The sequence below is a fragment of the Coptis chinensis genome, chromosome 9, assembly GCF_015680905.1.
Source record: "Coptis chinensis isolate HL-2020 chromosome 9, ASM1568090v1, whole genome shotgun sequence".
In the NCBI taxonomy this organism is placed as follows: domain Eukaryota; kingdom Viridiplantae; phylum Streptophyta; class Magnoliopsida; order Ranunculales; family Ranunculaceae; genus Coptis; species Coptis chinensis.
The window spans coordinates 46,009,866-46,034,536 of NC_141464.1; the positions used below are offsets into that span (position 1 = coordinate 46,009,866).

General features: G+C 37.8%; 1 protein-coding gene, 2 long non-coding RNA genes and 1 pseudogene across 4 annotated transcripts; 1 reads left to right on the forward strand and 3 right to left on the reverse strand.

The window, feature by feature from the left end:
• Window positions 1-6,361: 6,361 nt before the first annotated feature.
• LOC147476281 (uncharacterized) lies at window positions 6,362-6,988 on the reverse strand. Its single transcript, XM_086585684.1, has one exon. The coding sequence runs from the start codon at window positions 6,986-6,988 to the stop codon at window positions 6,362-6,364; it is 627 nt and encodes a 208-aa protein (XP_086441810.1).
• A 4,492-nt stretch (window positions 6,989-11,480) lies between these two features.
• LOC147476282 (uncharacterized) lies at window positions 11,481-13,065 on the reverse strand. The gene is made up of 2 exons (XR_015208691.1): window positions 12,539-13,065; window positions 11,481-12,107 (listed from the first exon to the last, which is right to left on the reverse strand). It is a non-coding gene; the product is annotated as an uncharacterized LOC147476282 (long non-coding RNA).
• Window positions 13,066-16,940: 3,875 nt separating this feature from the next.
• LOC147476283 (uncharacterized) lies at window positions 16,941-19,590 on the forward strand. Its single transcript, XR_015208576.1, has 2 exons — window positions 16,941-17,201; window positions 17,385-19,590. It is a non-coding gene; the product is annotated as an uncharacterized LOC147476283 (long non-coding RNA).
• Window positions 19,591-19,947: 357 nt separating this feature from the next.
• On the reverse strand, window positions 19,948-24,052 carry LOC147476284 (putative receptor-like protein kinase At1g49730; annotated as a pseudogene). Its single transcript, XR_015208575.1, has 9 exons — window positions 23,845-24,052; window positions 23,497-23,593; window positions 23,244-23,350; window positions 22,852-23,107; window positions 22,271-22,323; window positions 22,126-22,193; window positions 20,910-20,999; window positions 20,698-20,767; window positions 19,948-20,593 (listed from the first exon to the last, which is right to left on the reverse strand). The product of XR_015208575.1 is annotated as a putative receptor-like protein kinase At1g49730 (transcript).
• Between the last annotated feature and the right edge of the window lie 619 nt (window positions 24,053-24,671).

The window sequence follows — 24,671 nt, forward strand, 5'->3', positions numbered from 1 at the left end:
GAAGACTCGGGGGGGCATACGCTGTAGAGAATACATGTAAGAGTTGACTGTAAAAGTAAAGATCATACAGGTAACAAATAATTGCCTATTTAAATACCTTGCATTTTGATGACCCATTGCAGAATCAGTCTGAGCACGTGATGGGAGGACATCTGTAAATAGCCTTACAGGATTAAGATGTCCCACGACTCGTTGAAGAGATTCAGAGGAAGTGAGTAGCTCGAATCCAGGAATAGGTGTAATAGGGCTATGGTGAGTTGCGCGTCTCACAGCTTGAGGAGGAGTATGTAGATTTGGAGGAAAGATATTTTGTGAGGACCCGGGCAGCCGCTGGAAACCGGGTAAGACTGGTGCGGTAGATTGTGCGAACAAACAGTGCGAGTTATTGTTTTGTTTAAGGTGTTTTTCTCGTTCCCTTCTAACACGTTGTGCCATCATTCTTTTTGTTAATATCTATACCAAAGGAAACAATATAAAAATCTATATAATAATAGCTATAAATGTGTTGGAGTAGTGACAACAATTTGAAATTTCAAAAATAAAATCAATTAAAAAAAGAAGACAGAAAGTAAGAGCTCTATAGTAACACGATAGACAGTATATATAATATAGTTTGGTGGAGAAATAATCGTAGACGATGGTAGAATAAAACACATCGACAATATTAATAATAGGGGAAGTTCAATCGAAGTGACTGAGCACCGCATCTAACGGTTGAAAGAGAGGGAGGAATGTCATCCGTTTGTATTTGAACAATAAACAAATAAATAATAGTCTTAATTGCAATGCATCAAAGCAATGATGTATAGATAGTAAGTCATGAGGTGATCAAGTAAGACACGGAAGGCACGAGGTGGTGAAGACTCAACCTATCTTGAGGGGGAATGTAAATACGTCTTTTTTGGTTTGAAGGTGCCTCAGACGGGTGCATTGGGCGCTTGCCCTTATCCACATTTGGTCGGGTGGGTTGCTTAATAAAGATAAAGCAGAAAAGATTAGAAGAAGGAAAAAAATTTAATAATTAGGAGTAACGGGCATCGCACAAGTACGAAGGGTAGTAAAATTCATAACAAAATAATAGAAAAGTGTGAGAAGTTGAAGTAGTACCCGAAAGGCAGGTGGTGGTTGAAGGGTCAACCTATCTTGGGCTGGACCAGAATTATGGTTTTCATGGTTTGAAGGATCCTCGCGTGGATTCATGGGGCGCTTGCCCCTGTCCGCCATTTGGTAGGCTGTGAAGAAGAAGGCATGAACGTAAAACGCATGAATATGTCTAGCTTACATCACATAGTACACAATCAGAGAATCATTCTTACAAGTACTTGGATGTAAGAGTGAAGTCCCAGTATACGTTCACAGCCTACCAAATGGCGGACAGGGGCAACTACGGAAGCGAGTTCCAAAGAACTACCTAGAAGCACATGACAATGGCACGAAATTCAGTCAGCAGAAGAAAATTAGAAAAGTTTCTCAGACATCCATAGAGCATAATGAGTTGGTGACAATTAAGCGTTTGAACTAACTTGTACTGTTTTTCCAAGATAATCTCCCTTTGCTTTCTTTGTCAATTACAGACTGTTCCATATGAAGAATTTAAATTCAAATTAAAATAAGAATAAAAACTTATTTTACAAAATGAACAATACCCGCTTGCATTTTGCACATTTTGCAGTAGAGAACAGGAAACCCACCACAATAATGAAACAAAAGACGCAAACTGAAATTATTGAGAAAGTACCTTAATATTATCGTGCATAGATGTGATGACCTGAAATATCATAAAGCACAAGATAGCAATTAATAATGAAACAAAAGACGCAAACTGAAATTATTGAGAAAGTACCTTAATATTATCGTGCATAGATGTGATGACCTGAAATATCATAAAGCACAAGATAGCACAACAATCATTTTAAATTCAGGAAAAAAAAAAAAGTAGGAATTGAGAAAACATGATACCTCGGTGAATAAATGATGGAGAGTTATTTGGTTGGCTCTGTCAAAAGTTGAAAATGCTTTAAGAAAGTCCTAGAAAAAACATGGACCCACTTCACAAAATGAAACTATAGATAATATGAATGCATGGGACTGGTTACAATATTTGTTATTTTTCAGGAAATGGGACAACCAATATTAAAACCCATAGTCGGCACTGACATGAAAACTGCAGACTAATGACATGGATACATTTGACATTTCTACAACCAACTTGTAATAAGTACAGTATTACATTGCATGTTGTTAACAGGTTTAAATTATGCCAAATGGAAACAAAATTCTTACGATAAAGCTCGGAAAATAGTGATTTGGCCATCAAGCTCAGCTAGCTCCACACTGATAGCAGACAGTATTGCCACAGTGCCCAACAAAACTTCAACCCATTAGTACATGTACATTACTAACAAACAGTCTATACTTTCAAATGAGAAGAGTAGCTTTAATAGAAATGTGTATTGAAGTTTTGAGTCCATATGAAAATAGAAATACAATAAGGAAAATAAATGCACCTGAGAAATGAGAAACCGCCGAGACTAAATAGAAATAAGTAGCTCAGAAACGAAGAAAGTCGGATAATGACCGATCGGATCTACGTTACAACTTTATAAAAAAAAACTTTATAAAAACAAACAGAGATTATTTGAGAGATTATTTGTTGTTGGATCTACAACTCTATAAAGTTTTTTTTAAAAAACACAGAGATTATTTAAGGTTGTTTTTAAAACAGAGAGAGTGAGGGAGTGGTAGCAACTAAAAGAGAGCGAGAAGAGAGAGAGACGATTGAGAGAGTTAGATTAGATTAAATCCAACGCGGTCGGATGTTGCTGTGTAAAGCAGCGTACGGGGCTTTCTCACTTAGATTGTCCACATCATAAGCGAGAAAAGAAGTTTGTAGCCGTAGGATGGGGGCCCTGCTGGCCCTACACTGCTCTGTATTGTTAATATAGATTGTTGAAATCTAATGAAAAGTTATCTGTTTTTCGAAGCAACTATATGTAGTCTGTACTATGTACAAGCTCATTTTGGGCCAAATAACTCTCTAATCTAATCTAACTGTAAAATTTTAAAATTGTAATAATGTAAACATCAAGCTAAACATTTTGGCCGATTCCCAAAAAGTGTTTTACAGTACGTTAAAGCGCATCGCACTTCTTTTTCTGCCAAATGAATCTTGAACAACAAAAAGAGATGACAAGTAACACAATGTGCACTACTTTGTCCCTAAATTAATATAGGTAAGAAGTAACAATGACTATTCTGGAGTGATATAAATTAGTGCAACCATAAGACAGTGAACATAAGAGAATTGAAAATTTCATTGCCTTAAACATGTTTGTGAGCTACAAAATATCCCATAACATGAACCAGTCAACACACAATTACTTTCCAACATACAGATTCTAGAAACACAAGCTTCAACAGTCACAAAAGAGAAACTAGTGACAAAACGCAAAAATTCAAGCTTCAAACAACCTCACTACTTTAAACAAACAAGTGAACTACAAAAGATCCCATAACACTAACAGTCACAAAAGATCCCATAATTAACACTCTGGAAAAGAGAAACACAAGCTCAAACAATTTCAATTTTCTTCGTCATCATGTGTGTCTTCGTTCTCCTTCTCGTCCTAAGTAGGAGCTGAAAAGTTACCTATGTGAGGGGTCTGATTTTGGAGAGAGAGGAGCCGGCGTTTCATTGAAGAAGAAGGAGAAGTTTTTTTACAAAAAGATCGTACCAAATTTTGGAGAGAAAATGGGTTTTATCTTCAGTTAAACTTTTATTCCGAAAATACCCTCCTTTTATTTCTAAGTGAAAACTGGAGATTAGACTTTTCGTCATCACCGTAGGATTAAAACCGACGAAGAGCTGGGATAGACTGTTGCTATAATGTGGCTAAAGTGACTGTGGTTCCATCTCATATATATATATATATATGAGGGATGGAACCACAGGCACTTATATATATATATGAGGGATGGAACCACAGGCACTTTAGATTTCGTTTACAACACTTTTTATACAACATTTTATACAATACTCTCCACCGGAGCCTTCAAGATGATTTAAGAGCTAATATTTTGTGGATAAGATGCTCTCACCGTGGATATGACCTCCACAAAAAATCGGGTCATTTGACCAATTCTAAGCTTGCCAAAAAAGAGTTACAAAATCGATATATCTTGACTGTTAATAAAAATTCATAGGTTGAAAGCAATTTTTCTTATGGTTAGGAGTTTTCAAATAAGTTGAATTTTTATGGAGATGATTTCCATGGTGTAAAGATTATATCTACAAATAATCAAGGCTTAGTTCATATTTTCAAAGAGTATTGTATAAAACGTTGTATAAAAAGTGTTGTAAACGGAACCTGCCCCATAATATGTCAAGGTAGCCGGCCCGTATATATTTATTATTATTATTATTTTGATAATGTATATATATATATAATTCCAATTCATCTATGTATTATCTATAAAAATATACCAAATCAATGCGCAATGATTTGGACCGTAGATTGTCCATCTGCCGAAGGAAAGATGAAAAAAAATGGGTAAAGGCTAAAACCGCAATAAAACCGGCATAAATATTTTAATGTATTCTGACCTTTCTCTATACGGCTCGACTCCTTCTCAAACAAGCAACTTCGTCTCTTCCTCTTTCCCCAAATTTTCAATAACAAAACCAACATCTCTTCTCAATTAAAAACCTAACTTCAGATAAATCCTTATTATTTAATACTCTTATTTGCTGAATCTAGATTAAGTCAAGAGATTACTGCCTTGCAAAGGAGTTCGCAGTTATAATAATACGACTTTTGGTAGGGTTTTTTGGATTCATCAAATGGGGAAGTTCCATTTTGGCATTTCTGGACGATTGGAAGACTACGGACAGAATAAGATGGATGGAACAGTGGAACCACAGACCGTGGTACAATAGCTGCTACCAAAGACACTATGTGAAATAGCCTCGTATGCACATTCTCAACGTTGCCCACTAATATGAAGACACTGCAGTTACCATAAACTATGACTTGGGTATCACGACCTGGCTCAATTCAATGGTAATATTGGTAAGTTATTTTGGACACTTTATAAATCTGAGCTTAGACTTTGTTATGTGTATAATGATTAATGGTGTTCATGGCCATTCATTATGTATTTTATTTCTTAGTAGTTAGTCTAAAGGTTTTATGTAATTGAATCATATGTCAGAAGACGGCCTATCAGTGGCCTGTAATGGCCTTGTGATGGCCTGGTGACAGCCTACAATGGCATGGTGATGACTGCGGTGGCTTTGACAAATGACCGCAATGGCTTTGTTAGTGTCCTCAGAGCGGCTTGGGTGTACACACGATTAAGAACCAGATAATGACTATGATTTTTCTCATGTCCAATGTGAAGTGTCCCTTTGTTATGGGTACTCTGTGTCTTCAGTCCTCCGAACATAAATCAATTAGGGTTTTCATACGTCGACATCTGCTACAGGTTTGGAAAACTGGAAAAGATAGTGACGTTTTCAATATTGTTCACATGCTATTCAGGCGTATTGGTTCATTGTTGTTGTTATTTTGTAGAACTCTATTTTTGTTGGGGTATTATTACCTAACTTCCATAAGTACTCACTGCATAATAAGTATTTACTGCATAATAATGTAGTGTAGGCAGCGTTTGTTCCTATGTCAGACCCAAGCCTTATAGAGCGTATGAATATGCAAACAAGCACGATATAAAATGCCTGATCATCATGACTGAAACTGGTCTGTCTCAAACATGCTCTCTGAAGGTAATTTTAGGATATAAGAGACATAGAAGACAGAATATAAGCAGTCAAGGTGCTTTGATTTCTTTGAACTTGTTACTCATCATATGGTGAATGTTTGTCTTTGTCAATGGATCCATAAACTCAAAAGGGTAAGAGCGCTCATTATTTGAGAGGCTGATGGTTCGAATCCATCTGGATCCACTTCTAATTAATTGTTTAATCTGAAAGAGGCACAATTTTTTTCATGTTTCTCTTTCTCCATCTATTTCATGATCATATTACAACTTAAGATAATATTGCATATGTTCATGATCATATTACAACTCAAAATCACATCACTCATGATTTTACATACACACAAAGCTTTGGATTCGATAGTTTTTTACTTGTGCATAACTAATTTAAGAGGAAGCAATAACTTTTTTCAAACAACATCCAAAATTATGAAGAACATATTATTTTTTTCTACACAAATTTAAAGTGAACTCAAACAATTGCATTAAACTTGAGAAAGAACATTGGCTACGTGATTCCAAGGTCTTAAAGTCTATTGTAGCCATAATAAGGTGAAAGCTTCAACAAATGTAGCCTCCTACCAAGTCAGTCTGAATCACTCAGAATCACATGGTCGCCCAAATGATCATCTCTGCAAGAGACAAATGGAAATGCATCAAAGCGAGACATGAAATATGATTTCCACTCATATGCAATTTCAGGATGATATTTTTCCCAAAACGTCGCAATCTTTGGCATTGGACAATTTGCTTCCAAATTCAACTTTAAAAAGTGGTTTGGAACATGCCCAATACCAATGACTTTATAGTCATTCTCATTGAATGCTGACTTTAACGGCAGAAAAATGTGACAACTTGCCATTGAGAAATACACAATCGCAACGCTATACTTTGATGCTGCAAGATAACCATGTTTAGGTAGCAACATCCATTTCTCCTCAGGAGCATCACCCTTAAAGTGTAATAGACTTCCCTCACAACGAGTCACGTTTTCATGACCAAACATCCGTATGTATTCTTCCTTACTTGCGTGCAACTCTGAAATCAGATTAACTCGTACTTGGACCCAGCCCTCCTCGCTATACCCCAATGCCATGGCCAAAGCCCTAAATCCACAGTTGCCATCACCCTTTGGATCTTCAATATCCAAAATTAAAGGTTGTAGAATGTCTGGGAAGTAATCCAGATAGCGATAGAAGGAGCAATCACCCATATCCTTACCAAACTTAACCTAAAACAATAACAAATGGTTATCTTAGTACTTGTAACAGGTAAAATGAGAATTATGTGTGTTTCGACCCCCACCTACGTGGCAAACGTCCATTAGTAGGGGTCTCTATTTTATTCATTTAATCAACAGGGCTAAAGCTCAATTTGCAATATCATGGATCAATGTACAGGCCCATTAACTCATGTGTCTAAGGCTGAACCTTAGCCACATGGCTTGCCACTAATATACATTGATTTATGTCCAGATTCATTTCTTATCAAAAAGATAATTATCAGTTGACAGTTATATTCTATCACAATTACTCAAGCAACAAGATTACTTGAGCTACAAGGACTCTCTACTCTACCTATATAAATACCACATTATTTTTTATAAGGAACTACGTGGAAACTTGATCCCTAGAGAATAGATCTTGGGTACGTAGGCAGCCATTATTTGGTTCAGTTTCATCTCCCCCAACATTAAATTCCTCTGTTTCTTAGTGTGTTCTTTACCATTGCTCTCGTTGTGTTGAAGCAGTTTACTGCCGAAACATAATTGGCACCGTCTATGGGGACAGAGAATTCATTATCACGTGAAACAATCAAGATGGTAAGCACGAGAAGCAGACCAAATAGTCAACATATTCCTCATACTAACAAGAATCGCAACCCTCGAAATTCAAATCGGCCGATGCATGAACCGTTGAACAATCAAGTTGCTCCTAGTAGTAGGATCAATTCTCAACATCCGACTGTAGCAACGCAACCGCCACCGCCTCCGCCTCCGCAAAAGGCAGTACAAGTGCCGCCACCCTTAACAGCCTTGCAACAAGAAAATCGACAAGTCAGTAATCCTCCATGCGGTCCGCCGTCTCGTCCATGTCGATCCTTCCGGTTCGACACATGGATATGGGCGTGGACATTACTCTCACGCCAACTAGCGGAAAAGGTGATAGTAACAGCCAATTCACCCCTAATACGGTTGAGCGGGAGTTACGACGAGTCAAAAATTTAAATAGGAATTTGAGAAGGAAGCTGGCAAAGAGGCAAAGGCCGGTGGACGATGTTGCAAATTCATCAACATCAAGGCGACTTCTGACGGGGCGACGAGGCCATTCCAGTGTATGGGACCGTCTTGACGATCCACTTCGCCGTCCCTCGAAGCGTGCTATTTCTCAAGCACAATCAACGCACGCTCTAGGAGTAATGACCCTATTACCCGTACTTATGGGGAGAATCGGATTGGCGGGGATAACTACTACCCTAGACATGTCGATCTCAAAGGGAAGATTTACCTCGAGAAGCAATTTCATGGAAGACCGCCCGTCCGAGATATGTCCAACATATTTGGGAAGGCGGGCATCCCGCATACAAAAGCAACAAAACATGGAGAAGTGGTATAATTATTCCAACCACCCGGCCAAGGGTGACTACCGCCTAGACGGCTGGGTTCTGAGGATAGACAAAGACAATCACCCGGTCGGAGATGATCGCGTCGCGTACGCCAAAGATCTCTAACTCCAATAAGAGATAATGGAAGGTATCCTTCTCCACATGGGCACGACCGGGGGCGTCCAGTTGTTTGAGCCAATACTTTAACTCTAACAGAACAACAGTTGAAATAGTTGATTGCAAAAGACCTTAACGATAGAGAGTCAAGGGGGGTAAGAATGAAAAACTTGACAATCAATGATGCCGTACTTCATAAGTTTTTGCTCGACATTCAAGAAGCTTACCACCATCCCGACTTCAAACAACCTAATTTTGAACTTTATGATGAGTTGAAAGGAGATCCTGGCTTGCATGTTCTATCGTTCAAAAATAAGTTGGTGTTATGGGGTGGAGATGATCCGCTCATATATAAGCTCTTTCCATCAACTCTAAAGGGAGAAGCATTACGCTGGTTTAATGAGTTGCCTTCAAGATCAATTCACCAATTCAATGAACTAGAAAATCAGCTTGTTAATCGTTTCCGCCACAATTGCAAGACGCCAAAGGATGTCGACTCACTTCTGAACATCAAGCAACAACATGACGAAAAGTTACGTACTTTTGTTACTAGGTTCTGGAAGGCAGAAGCACCGCCGCTGCCGCTACCGCAAACGGCGATACAAATGCCTCCGAAAGAAAGCGTCACGGAAGAAAGTATAAGGAAAAACTTCATCCCATATTGGACCGACCTGACAGGGAAGGCCGACCTCGCAGATTTGCGGAAAATTGCCATCCTAGACAGGTCCATCCAGACAGGGAAAAAAGGCATCACGGAAGAAAGTATAATGAAAACCTTCATCCTAGATTGGACCGACCTGACAGGGAAGGCCGACCTCGCAGATTTGAGAAAAACTGTCATCCCGTGTCCCGGCAGAGGGATGGAAGGTGTCACAGAAGTAACTAGAGGGAAAACCACAATCCCAGACAAACTACCGACCTAGATAGGTTGGTTACACACAAAGAAAAACACAATCTCTAGTCGGACCCGAAAGTGTGTACCGCCTAAAATCTCTAACTCTTGTAAGAGGTAATGGCAGGTGTCATTTTCCACATAGGCTCGACCGGGGGCGTCTGTCTGTTTAAATCTTCTGGGTGAAATGGATTTCACTATTCAATACAATTTTTTCCGATCTGCTGGAAAAAATAATGGAGGCTTATATCGATGATATAGTTGTTAAATCGAAGGATACGGGTGATCATCTTTCCAATCTTCAACTTGTTTTCAATAGGCTTAACAAATATAACATGAGACTCAATCCCGCCAAATGTTCTTTTGGCCTCTCTTCTGGAAAATTTTTGGGATACCTCATGACTCGTAGAGGTATTGAGGCTAATCCTGATCAGATACGCGCCGTTATTGATATGCCATCACCAAAAAATAAGAAAACTTTAAAGAGGGCGACAATTTGAAATATTGATTGTGATATGGCATTGCAACAACTGAAGAAATACTTGGTCAGTCCTCCTATATTGACAAGTCCTTCAACGGGTCAACCTAGTGGCATATACCTTGCAGCTACAACTCAAGCTGTTAGTGCTGTTCTTTTCATTTATGATGTCATACTATTGAAAAAGGACATGCTCTGGCTTCTTTGATAGCTGATTTTCCGATTGATGATTCTCCTATTGACGATTTCTTGCGCTAGGAAGAATCTATGGCAGACATTCTGCCGCCACTAACTAGGGGCGACGAAGACCAACATGAAAACGCAATTTCTAATCCCATTGACCTATGGATTGTTTACTCAGATGGCTCCTATAGTAAATATGGGTCTGGAATTGGATGCGTTTTTGTTAAACCCGGCGGAGAAAAGAATGGGAAATCTGTGCGACTGGGCTTTGGTGCTTCAAATAACGAAGTCGAGTATGAGGCTGCCATTTGTGCCTTGAGAACAGCTTTGACACTGGGGGCGCGAAAGTTCCAATTATACACGGATTCTCGCCTTGTTGCCAATCAGTTTGGTGGGTCTTTTGAAGCAAGAGATGAGCGTATGGCGGCTTATCTTTGTTTTGATACATAGTCTTGCTCGACAATTTGATAGCATCTCTATCACTCAAAGACCCCGAAATGACTTACGTCATGCAGATTCATTGGCTTATCTCTCCGCCGCCGTTAGAAACGAAGGGTTTGACACATCACTTTTGCAGTCATCTTTTCGTCAGTCTAAGTTTGAACGTTTTAACGCTCGCTTAGTTCATTGTTCTCATTACAAAAAAAATTTGACGAAGTTACCACATTTAGCTTTGTCAATCTAAGTTTGAACGTTTTTTACGTTCGCTTAGTCATTACTATCATTACGAAAAAAAATCTGACGAAGTTACCACATTTAGCTTTGTCAGTCTAAGTTTGAACGTTTTTTACGTTCGCTTAGTCATTACTATCATTACGAAAAAAATCTAACGAAGTTACCACATTTAGCTTTGTCAGTCTAAGTTTGAACGCTTTTTACGTTCGCTTAGTCATTACTATCATTATGACAAAATCTGACGAAGTTACCACATTTAGCTTTGTCAGTCTAAGTTTGAACGTTTTTTACGCTCGCTTAGTCGTTACTATCACTACAACAAAATCTGGTGAAATTACCACGTTTAATTTCGCCAGTCTAAGTTGAACGCTTTTACGCTCGCTTAGTCATTACTATTGCTCCGACAAAATCTGACGAAATTACCACGTTTAATTTCGGCAGTCTACGTTGAACGCTGTTACGCTCGCTTAGTCGTATTATCGCTACGACAAAATCTGACGAACTTACCACATTTAATTTCGTCAATCTAAATTGAACGATTTTACGCTCGCTTAGTCGGTTGCTCGAGCTATGTCAACATCTGATGAAGTTACCCCATTTCGTTTCGTCAGTTCTGCGTCGAAGTATTTTTTCGCTCAATCTAATTTTGCAAACTTAAAGTTAGCATTGGGGCGTTTCATTCTATTTCGTGTCATCTATACAAATCAACAACATTGTCAGTTTTCTGCAGGTATGTTATCTGTCACAACAACAATATTCAATAGCAAACCCATACTTTATTTTTATTTTCATCACAAGAATTTTTAGTTCTATGATATTACATTCACACAATCACATAATCATTGGTTTGGGAAAAGCCAATGGTTCCTTATCAGTTTTTGCTTATACAACTCGTACAACTCTTTCCGTTTCAAGCGAAACTATATGCCAGCTTAATTATTTTTTCTAAGGCATTGTTTCGATCTTTCTACGAAAAAATTTCCGAGCAAACAATTTCTACAGCTTCATGCCGATTTTTCTGAGCGAATCTTCCGAGCGAATCTTTCCGAGTTGAACTTTTCGACAGCGCCATTATTTTTTCTAAGACATTGAGCCGATCTTTCTCAACGAAACTTCTTTCAGCTTCTTTCATTCTTCTACGACATTAATTGACACCTTGTTACGCAAAACTTTTTTCCGTCGACTCTTTCTGAATATATTTTGCTCGTACTACCGCCGTTTCTCCGTACGGCAGAAAATTCGCATTACGTTAAGTTTCTGAGCGGATTGAAAATTATCTTCACCTTATTTATTTTTTACAAGGCATTGAGATCATGCGGAGCGAAACTTTTCTTCGCGGTATTTTCGTGAATTTCTGTTTCTCGTCGTACCGCCGTTTTCTACCTGCGACGACAAGAATAAACTTTTCGTCAATCTTTCAGACTTAACCAAAATTTTACGATAACTGATAAAAAAATACTAACATATCTGTTTTTGACACTGTTTTTTCATATTCTCCGATATTCTCCATGTTTTGGTGCATACGTCTATGACTAGTAATGTTATGGTCACAGTACTGTGACCCTGATAGTTCCCATCCCTTTTCAAAATTGGCAGCTCAATCATTCAGTTTTCCCGTTTTGTTAGAGAAAAGATTAAGAAGAAAAACAAATAAATATATAATAGAGTGGGGATTCGTTTTCGTCTTCTCTGCATCACCATTAGAGTTTGGTCTCTTCATTAGCAAATAAAGACAGATCATTATAAAAGAAGGGATGAAGAAAGAAATTATTTAGCCACCATAATGAAAACCCAAAATAGAGTTTATGATTTACCTATCAATGATATATCTCTGATTTGCATCTAACTCGAAGACAAACTTGGAATCAGAATCCCAAAATTTCCAAAATCACTTATTTTTGTTTTTAATCTAGGTGAATTTAGCACTTCTATTCTTACTCCCCACCAACCACTTGTCATGAACTGAGCACACACAAAACACATAACCAATCAAACAATCATTAGAACACAAAAAGTAAATGTTGAAAAAAAAAAAGACGTAAAGAGATAGCAGCATAAACACTTATTTTATTCATGACGGATTGGCAGAGCACTTAAGGGAAGCCGGTTTCAAAGAGACCGCTGGTTGGCTTATGATGGGGTCGAAATTTTTTGCAAGGAGCTGGGCTGTAAACTGGTGGAGCTTCCCACGGCAGGGCATCATGTGCAAGAGGATATTAGTGAAGAACTCGGAAGAATCATTCTAGATATTATTAGGAAACCGTATTTAAAGTTCTAAACTATTTAACTTGTGAGATTTACTTTTAATTATTATCTAATCCAACTTCATCCCTAATCTCAATTCTTATCTCATCCGACCACTTTGAGTCTAACTAGTATTTAACTTCTTTTATTACTATTATTACTAAACTGCCCCTACGTTTGATTTTAACGGTCTAAACCTGGTATCGCTATTCCAGTGGCACGTGTCGTCAAAATCAATTTTCGTATTGTTACGTAATACGTTCGGTATAATTTTCGGCAATCAATTTCTTTAAAAAAAAATAAAAAAATAAAAAAAATTTGTGCATTTTTCAACCATTTTTTAACTACAATGCGTCCCGTATATGTTAGTTTGACATTATTTCGTTTCCGATAATTCACTAATTTTTTCCGGTTGTCCATTTTCCTATCGTTTACGTTCACATGACACTTTATTCTACATTCCGCTTACTCTTTTCTTATTCCATTTTTTCCTTGCTTTTTCTTCTCTTCTTTGCGTGGTCCGGTATCTAAGTCCTTGTGTAAGTCTATTATACAAACCGACTTAAGGTGGGTGACGCAATTCTGAGCTTTATCCAATCCGGATTTATTTTAGAGTCCTAGTTTTATATGATGTACACTTCTTTTATATTTCCTTATGCTTACTTATCACGCTACTCGTATTCATATTTCGGAACAAATTTTTGACTCTTGTACATTTTTCGAATTCCAATTATTCCGTTCAGAATAATTCGCGAATTTTTCTCAACAGTTTCCAATATATAATCCAAGTATCGCTATTCCGTTTACGTTTTCCTATCGTTTACGTTCACACGAAACATTGTTATCATTCCGCTTACTTTTTTCTTCTTCCACGTTTTCCTTGAATTTTTCTTCTCTTCTTTGCCATGCGAACTTTGTTTGCATGACAAAGAGGGGGCGGTGTTTCGACCCCCACCTACGTGGCAAACGTCCATTAGTAGGGTCTCTATTTTATTCATTGAATCAACAGGGCTAAAGCTCAATTCGCAATATCATGGATCAATGTACAGGCCCATTAACTCATGTGTCTAAGGCTGAACCTTAGCCACATGGCTTGCTACTAATATACATTGATTTATGTCCAGATTCATTTCTTATCAAAAAGATAATTATCAGTTGACAGTTATATTCTATCACAATTACTCAAGCAACAAGATTACTTGAGCTACAAGGACTCTCTACTCTACCTATATAAATACCACATTATTTTTCATAAGGAACTACGTGGAAACTTGATCCCTAGAGAATAGATCTTGGGTACGTAGGCAGCCATTATTTGGTTCAGTTTCATCTCCCCCAACATCAAATTCCTCTGTTTCTTAGTGTGTTCTTTACCATTGCTCTCGTTATGTTGAAGCAGTTTACTGCCGAAACAATGTGAATGCACCTTTTTCGTTGTTACTATGGGGGTATTGTCTAAAAAATCTCTAGCACACACCGTTTAAAGGGTATAACATCTCACTACTATGCAACTATTTTTCTTTTCATTAATATGGTTTCTACTTAATCATAAAATCCTTAGCATGAATTTACCTTTCGTTTTGATTTCATTGTCTCCTTCATCAGCTCAGGAGTGATAGGTGAAGCATCTTTATATCTAGTAATTGGCACAAGAGTGATAGGTGAAGCATCTTTATATCTAATAATTGGCACAGGAGTATTCTCTAGTTCCATTAAAGCTGCTTTGAAACGTCTCATCTCAGGATTATTCTCCCATTTCTTTGATGATATTTCCAACTTAACTCTATCCTCAATTTGGTTGGCATGGGATGTTAAACCTTTAAAAGTCTCATCAAGATACGATTTCATTGCACATAAATCTAGCTTCACGCCAACCACCTCCTTATGTAGTTTTTCCATTGGAACCTGAAATCAAAACTAAATAAAAAAACATTAATATTTGAGGGAGGCTTCAACGACATATTGATAACTTTAGTCGAGCATAACAATTGACCCTTAACATCCTTTAGTCGTTCATTTTGACTCGCAAACGAGAAGGTGCAGTATACGAATATATGAGAACTAACATAGCAAAATTTAGAAAACAGTCAAATTGGGCTGCTGTTTGTGAATGCTTAAGAAAGGCTATATGTTGTTTGTTACCAATTTGTGACAGGAAAGCCAGCTAAGATTAAAAACACAATACATAAACTCACCTAGGTAGGAAACACTCATCAGCTAATATAAGTGAAAATACCAATCAGTGAGTAAGAATAAATAAATCAAACAATTAGGAAGAGAATCGATTCGTAATATTGAATGAAAATAAAACTAATACCGTGGTATAAGTTTCCAATAAAACTGGAAGTAATAATGCATGCACAATACCACATAGCAAAAGAAGATGCAACAAGATAAAATAGGACAAGAAACATAAGATGCTAGAAGTGACCTCCAAGCAAACGACACATACCTTGGAAGTTAGAATTGGCCGGGTCGGGTCAATATGATCAGAATAAGCCTTTCACAAGATTAGCACTTCTATTACTTCTCAAGAAGAAGGTACCGGTATTATCTAAACAAAAACAAGAATTACTACCTGGGAGACATAATGAAACTAAGCAACAAAACCAAGGAACAAAAAGAAAAATAACATGACAAACTAAAAACTTCTAAGAAATGGGAAATGGGTGTATACCTCGGAAATATGAAGTCCACTGATATCCTTTAATGAACCAATGCTAATAAAAGTGTCACCTCTAAAGGTAATGAGCGTTGTAGAGGAAACAAATGAAGAAAACGACTAGAGACGTGGAGGGGTTTGAACCTAGTTGTGGGGGTGGTTTGGGAGTTCCGAAATACCTCCGAAATAACCTCAGCAGTTTCTTTTTAAAGTTTGTTTACCTTGTCAACCCTGTTTAACTGATTAGATTCAGTTTAGCTCATCAGTTACCTTGTTTATCTCTTAGAGTCCATTTGAGTATCTCTACATGTTTCCTGATTTCTCGAAACAACCAAGTCATAAATCTCTACGTGCTTCCTAATTTCTCGAAACAAAAAGAAAGAAATCACTCTTCATTCTCATCCTCCATCGCCCTCCTCCTTCACCAAAAAATAAAAAAAACACTCTACACCCTAAAATAAGAGACAAGAGCCATGCTATTTTAGATTGATTAGGAAGGCACGAGTTCTTTGATAGGCACTCTTTCTCTCTCAGCCTTCACTTTAGATTAAAAAGGGTAAAAGTTGGAACATTTGTGTGGATGTAGTACGGGTGTGGTTGAAAATTTCACATCTGACCAAACATGACTAATTGGTGGCTTGGTGACAGCTGCTGGTACTAGCGGAAGTAAGCGCGGATAAGACCAAAAGTGAGCTTAAGGTTGCAAAGAAGAAAAACTCATTGGAGGCTACTGGATGAGCAATTCTGAGTCACCCTTTACGTAGTGCCTTTTTTGCTTGTGAATGGCAGTGACAAGGGTAAATACATCATGAGTGTCCATACCTCAACATGAGTATGAACAATCACTGTTCATACCTTAACATGCGTTATGAGCAAATATATCGGTGAGATATTTTGATTCACTTTTGGACCGATATATATCAGCAATATATCCGATATATATCGATTGATTTGTTGACTGTTTGACCGATTATATTGATAGTTGATAATTTTGACTTATGTCGTTATATATCAGCAATATATCAGATATATAATGATATATTTCAAAATTTTAACTATTTCAAAAAAACTAGAATCTCCAAAATATCGATATATACCGATATATTTCGGTTTTGGGGGGGGGGGGGTGGGGGGGGGGGAGAATATCGGCAGATATGAAAAATTGGGCCCTGTGGATTTGCCCTGTAGCCCACATTTCGGATGAAGTACAATTTTCAAATTTGTTTCAGTTTATTGGAATTTTCAAAATTTCAGAACTTCAAAAAATTTCAAGAATTTATCTTCCCGGCTTTTCCACACACCACGTCCAAACCCGCGATCACCATGTTTCCGCCCTCCATTTTCGAATGGATCTCCACATTCTCTATTTCCGCTCCATTTATTACCTCCCCTCCCAATTGGAGACATCAACCATCAATAGTATTTTGATATAATCATGGTCTTCGTTGATGAGATCCCTATTCCTAAGATATTATCCTTTGTTCTGCTTGTGTCCTGAAGGTCAAGGTGTGGCAAAAGCTGCAAAATTTGCTGAAAAAGTTGAAATACTCCGGCTGTCGCTATGTACTATTGTTAGTCTTCATTCTTAAAATTTTACCATGGTCACTGGGTTTGGTTTGCAACGTTTGTGCATTCCATTCATTGTTGGCTAAGACCATATTTTGTTTTCCACTGTTGAAATTTCAGGATGCTTATTCAATTAATGTCTAGAATGTATCTTAACTCTACCTTTTTAATCTGTTTTTACTGTACAGTCCAATGCTGCTGCATCTGTAGAACCTGCACTCAATAGACCGTCTGAATATCACCCTGATGTGCTGAGACCTATTCAACAAACAGGTGAGCTTCTAATGGTCTGCATCATTGTTACTTAATTCAATTCTTTAGATGTAATATCTCATGGGACTCATGACAAGTATCTGAGTATTTCCCAATGGCCTATCTTTCATTTTTGTTTTTTTCAGGCTTCCCACAGAAGACCTTTTTGGATATTCTAAAAGCTGTAAGTAGTGGTTGTATCTAAAAGCTGCAGCAGTGCATGTTTCTTCTTTGTATTAGTGTGATCTTGGACATGCGTTTTTTTTTCATCATAATCCGTGAGCGTGAGCGAACTGAACTCTTGAGGTCGCTATTCAACACTCTCACAAAAAACCACTTCATACGTGTCACTCTCCCATGTGTCTGTCCGTACCCCTAAATAACCCTTACTTTGTGTTTGACCGTACCCCCCCCCCCTCCCCTCCCTTCTCTCATTTTCCCGTCTTTGCCTCCAACCTCTCTCCTTCACTCTTCCTCTCCCTCTTCCTCATTCTCAACCAAACCCAACTCTCACAATCTACTCACAATCTAAGAGTGATTTACACAGCCTCAATCTCCCTCCTTCACTCTTCCTCTCCCTCTCCCTCCTTCCTTCTCAACCAAACCCAACTCTCTCTCTCCCCACCACAAACTCATCTCTCCCTCTCTCTTCTCCACCTCCGCTCACGCCCCCACTGCCTTGCAGTTATCTAGTAAACTTGGTTACAAACCTGAAGCTTTATTCGATTTTCATGAGCCGTGTTCAACTTTTTGATTTGTTATACAAATCAAAGACGTTACTTTTTCCTTTTATATGGTATCTGTCTTGCATTATGGTATAGACCACACATTGAATGAACTGAAGCATATATTCATTTATGTGCATGGGGGTACGCACTGTGCATCCTTTGTGCTACTAGAATATGATATGAGAGTGAGACTACAGTTTGGGGGAATCAATGATACGAAAATGAGTTTTAGACCTCTGATCAGTGGTCATGGATTATCCTTGTTTGTACTGTGCTGTACATGTGAAGCGTTTGGAGAGTAGAGTAACAAATTTGGCATTACAAGGAGGTTAGTAAGTAATCAGTGTTATATTCTAGGGAATCCTTTAATCTATATCGTTGTGGAGGAGGATACGCGATTCAGTAAGGTTGGTTCTGTAATTAGCATAGTAGTATGTCATGGTTCCCACTGCTGTATCTTCTAAACTAACTAAATGTGCTTCGAACACTTTGATAGACACAGGTCATGGTTAATGAATAAGGGAAGGCTTTTTGGGGTTTTGAAGAAATAGTGAGAAGTAACACATGTAAACTCTTGAAAACCAGTCTTTTACAATTGCAGAGGACAAGGACAATAATGCAGAGGTAGAGGACAAGAAGGCAGAGGAAGAGGACACAAAGGCAGAGGGCAAGGACAAGAATGCAGAAGAGGATGTTAAGGAAGAAGTCCTGAGTGGTGAGACCGTGGAGCAAGATCCTGTGGAGAAAAAGGAGGAAACAATTGTGGAGGATAAGTCTGTACCTGCAGTTGAGGAAAGGAGAGTGTATGAAGAACCTGCAGAGAAAGAGCCAAAGGAGGTATCTGCTGAAGCGCCCAAGGTCGGAGAAGAGGCTTCTGTAAAAGAAGATTTAAAAGTTGGTGAAAGTTTACCAGACAACAGCCAGGCCGATTCCAAGGGTGGGGTCAAAGTGGACGAAAGTGTACCAGATAACAATCAGCCGTCCTCAAAAGAGGAAGTCAAAGTGGTAGATAGTGTTCCAGAGGGCAGCAGCCACAAGGATAACAAAGAAGGGGCAGAACGTAAGGATAATGAGGGAGAGCGTCATCCATTTGCCGCATTCTCAAGGAATTTTCACTGCTTGTCGACTTGTCGTAGCGCTTGCTGGAAAAGTTAAAAAAAGAGTAAAGAAGAGTTCAGCATCTTTACAAGTTGTTTGCGTGAGACCTAATGAAGTGTGGAACACTTCACACAAGCAATTTAGCTTTGGTCTGGTGATAGATTTTTATCCTTTTAGAAACCAGAGTTGGGAAGATTTGAGAAAACATACATAGTGGGGAAGTACAAAAGCAAATGAACAATACGTTGAATAACAACAAAACCATATGTAATTGAAATGATGCTTGAAAAAAGAGACTCCTAAAGTCATTCACTCATAGTTTATCTTGATAGCCGAAAGGTGTTACGAATGAATCATTGGGGCATATAGTTACAAAATGCAGTAATAGCTTCTCATTTATCAATTACTTCAGAATGATGCACTTCTCATAACAAAGCTTCTCAAAGCTGTTATTAAATGTTGGGTTAACTAGTATTACCCTCCCACTAGATGGGAAATTAGGGTCTCCCCCCTAAATACACACAAAAAAATTTCAGTCAACCCACTTTGACTTTTTTTTTGTGTGTATTTAGGAGGGAGACCCTAATTTCCCATCTAGTGGGGGGGAAATCCTAATTGGCTCATCTAGTGGGGGGTAATACTAGTTCACCCTTAAATGTTTAAGCAACAAATGGATTCTAATCTCTTTGTATTTACTAGCCAATGCTTTGAACATCAGTTTTATCCTAATTCCAATATGATACAATACAAAAAAATCTGTTACCGAAAAATGAATTAAGAACCCATGATCAAGAGGCAACCCTCAGCAGCACATTGGGCATACAAGCAATCCATTCTCATTGCACTGTGGGCACTGAACTGACAAGCCATCATCACTCCCATCTGGACTAATTTTACGACTTCCATTGCAATTATAACATAATATGAAGCACATTCCTCCACACCCGTCACACGGACTGGTGGACTGATCCCTCGGCAATCCTTCTAATAACTGCAACAACTTCCCTTGCTCATGCAATGTCACAACAGCGTCCCACCACCAATATATCTCCCCTTAATGAAAAGCCTTGGAGGTACTACTCTACTATCAAGGATTCTCCACATTTCTTCCCTGTACTCCAAAAGCCGTCTGAGCTCTTTTGAATTGTAACTATTTTCAACATCTGGGTCTATCATTCTAGACACAGAATGTGCTAAATCAGGCCCTTGAACCCATAGTACTAAGTCAATACCTTCTTTCTCAGATTGACCAGTGATTAGCTCAAGAATAAGCACACCAAGCTGGAAGACGACATCTTTGCCTTCTTTATCAATGCAACCTGCAAGGAGAAGGATTGAAAATGAAGAATTGCTATGAGATACACAGGGTTGGATCACTTGGATGAATTACTGTGAGTGACAGCAAGGACTGGGCAAATATTACCCCTGGCACGTGAGTTGAGCGATGAGGCAATATGGCTTTCAGTAGAACAAAGAAGGCCTACTTCAGAAATCTGTGACAAGCAAGGAGCTGTTATTTTTCTAGAACTAATGTTATTGGCAGCAAAAAAATGTTTCTTTTAAACAATACATCAGCTGGAACCTTCAGTCATTCAAATGTTAAAAACCTATGGTGCACGCACGAATAAGCCTCACCTTGGCGACAAACTTCTCGTCCAACAACACATTACTTGAATTGATGGACACATGAGACATGGGTGGCTCACAGAAAAATTGCAGATACTCCTGCAGATTACATAAGGCAACGGCAAAGATATTATGGATCACAATGTGCTCAAACATGGACTATTTTCTTCAGATAATGAAGTTGCAGTTCCTAATCACAGAACTTACTGATCATCAGTCATTACCACAGAAGTATCAATATTGGAAATTTCAACATTAGGAAACACACTTAATACCAGAAACAACAAAGTTAGAAAACATAATGAATAAATAGTAGCGCTTCCTGTATTGCAACTCCATTAAAAGGTTAGCAAATGTCATAAGGGAAGAGGGAAGTATAGATAATTAACTTCCAAATTCAAGTCATTTTGCATACAGTTAAAAGTGCTCAAAAGTCAAAAAGACCAATCAAAATCTCCTATTTTTTTTTTGCTAATGTGGTGTTCACCGCACTTGTGGTCTTAGTAGCCTCTGTCCTGCCCGCCCACCAGGAATTTCTCAGGGTAAGCCAGGGAGTTGGCTATCGCTCCGGTCTCTTAATTAGTCACTTTTTGTAACAACTTGTTTGGGATACTTAAACAGGCTCCGCAGATGTGCATTTACTGGAAAGTTTAGACTGCCATTTGGGTGCACCTAACAGGCTAAAAGCTTAGATAATCTCACAAGTGGCCCGACAACTTTGTCATATTAAATAAACAAGCAATCCACTGTTAATATATAATTATACGAGATATTTAGAATGTATTTTATTGGAGAACTGGAGGTCCGGATGGAGATCAGTTGGAGAAGAAACAATGATGTTGCTTACATCAATAACTAGTGAAGTGTTATGTAAAAACCTGGTTCAGGTAATTTTACTCATCCCCGTTCATCATAATTTTAAGTTTCCTTTTCAAAACTAATTTCAGCATTTACTTGTAACTCAAATAGGTTTATTGACTTCCAATAATACAACAAAGTTCTGGAAATGTAGCACAGGCAGTAAAGAAAAACACTTTTAGACTCCAACAAGTCAGTGTTAGACAGCATCAAGTATTAAATAGAGTTTCTACATATGAACTTCACTACCATAAAAGACACTATATACTATCGTTTTTTGGGAAGGCAAGTCTTCTGCATACACCTAAGCAAGCAGGCATTTCAGAGAACATGTGCATTAAGATAATATTGCAAGTCAACCACCTACCAAAGCAGCTGCTACACCTATGGCGATTTCCATCCTAGTCCTCCAACTCAAGGGAGTCTTGAGTGTGTCTGCCCAAAATCCACTCCATCAGATTCTTTACCATATGTTGAATATATAACAGCAACGTTCATGTTTGGAACAATACCATTAAGGTGATCCTTTAAGCTTCCATTTTATGAATTCTCAAACACGAGAAACCTAGAAATGTTGAAAAGTATACACTATATTAGAAATTTTAGAAACGCAACATGCACAAGGCAAAAGCATTTCAGATTTTCAGACTGGATTCACTACCAATGAACGCCAAAAAAGGTATATTTTAATTACAGGCTAATCGGATGCTTTTTGTTTGTTTTTTTTAATCAACTAATCGTAAAAAATGTCATATTCTTTCACTGATAATTTTGACAATATACACCAAAATCCAAAATAATTGAAAATATCACACTTTAAAACTCATTTTCCCGATTCCATGGAACCATAGAGAGTGACACAAGCACAGGAAGTTAATATAATTCCGGAAATTATAAAACCTTGGCTTCCGAAGCGAACTCATACGTAAATGAGGGGTTAGAGGCATTGCTTGCATTCTCAATTTCAAACGACATTACCACTAGGCAGTCATACACATGACTGACATCCAATTCAACGTCTCTAACCCCTCACTTGCACAGCAGTCTGCGCAGCGTAGCTTTTGTTATCAAGTAAAAAGAAATAAAAGTTAACCTCTCAGGTCCCATTGAAAACCCTCTAAGTGCAACCAGGTGGTGATGGTGCAAATCAGCCAAGAGTTTCACTTCTCTATAGAAGACATCCTTCCCATGATGCAAATCCTTCATTTCTTTCACAATAGCGACAAAATCATCTTGAAATTGAGCTTTGTAAACATCACCATGGATATGATTACCGATGATTCTGCTGAATCCTCCAGTTGCTCTCTTTATCTCCTCGTACGAGAAGCGCCTAAAGAAAGGCAATGAGCCTACAAGAGATAGGTACATCAAAGTTAAATGACTTGTAAAACAGATTTTGAAACTGGGACATTCACTTACCAAGATTTGAAGTTAGATCTAATAAGAGATTATATATTGAGTGAGTGAGTGAAAAGAGATGATGACCTGTCCTGCGAGTGAAGTTGATGTGATCAGAAGACGAAGAGCATGAACTAAGAAAACGACGATGCATGTTCCCAAGATGATTATTATTCTAGAATAAGAATTCTTCACTGTTGTTTGTTTTGCAGGTCCAAAGTGGTTAGTAATAAATAAAATGACAAACAGATGATCAATAGTGTATCCAAGCATGTGCAATTCCTTTCAGCGAAATTTTCCACAATCGGGAGGCTGTTTCAAGAATAAGGAAGATACTTACGGAGTCAAATAGTTCTCAACTTACAAAAGCTCTGGTTCAATGCCCTAAACAGTTCTGGAGACCTACCCAACAGCATCTAATCTTACTACTGATCACCCTGCCAAAAAAATGCAGAAATTATCTATCCATAGGTCCCATCCTTACACCAAGAAAAATTACATGGCTTTCAAGGTGATTACAAACAAATTAGAATATGCATTGGTCCAAAATGACAGTTGTCCAAAATTAGAATATACAATTGTCCAAAATTAAGAACAACAAGATTATGCCCATATTAAAATCATAAATTATTGAGGTAAATTATTTAATAAATTTCAACACCTAATCTATAGAAACTAATATCCAAACCTGAAGGAGTATTTGAGAGATGCCCAATCTAGAGTTTGAAATGCAGAGGATTTCTCTTGAAGGATAGTGAGGAAGGGAAACAATGGAGATGAACTCGATAGTTTAGTGGAGATATCATAACTGGCCCGAAAAGAGTGTGAGAGATTGGCGCTGACTGTTTCCCCCTTTTTTTTTTTGAACTAGAGAAGTTTTATTTCACTTTCCATTTCCCATTTTCGATGGTTATTAGGTTGAATTAGTTTTTAGGTAAATTTGGTATTTTATGTACGTGTTACTTTTCCAAACCAGTTTCTCCTTAAAACCTCATAAAAATAACATAAAACTTGGTATGTATAATTTACCAATTTTTTGTGTTACTGTGTTTCCTCGCATCATTGTAGAAGAGATTCTTTTGTTTTGTAGACATTGAATTCTCCATCTTCGTGATTCTTTTGAACTTTGCTTACTTGGAGTAGGAGTTGGAGACTGCATTAGAATTTTTTCGGCGTCGTTTTCGTCTTGTTGAGATTTCTTTACCAGAGTTGTTCATATTGTTCACTCTACAATAGAGGTAGATTTCTTCATTAGATTGAATTTTTATTAATTAATAATATAGTCTAATTGAATTATTATCACAGTCTAATTGAATTGTCTTACCTTTTACAGGATCTAGTTGGCTGACAATATAAAGGAGAAGAAGAGAAGAAGAAAATAACTTGATCATTGTTGTTGGGAATTAGGAGAAGCAAGATCTAAAACTATATATAGAAATTCAAAAATTGATTTGTGGCTCACTATTGTATTAAGATTTGATTCTAGTTTTCTTGGCTGAGCCATCAATAAATAAT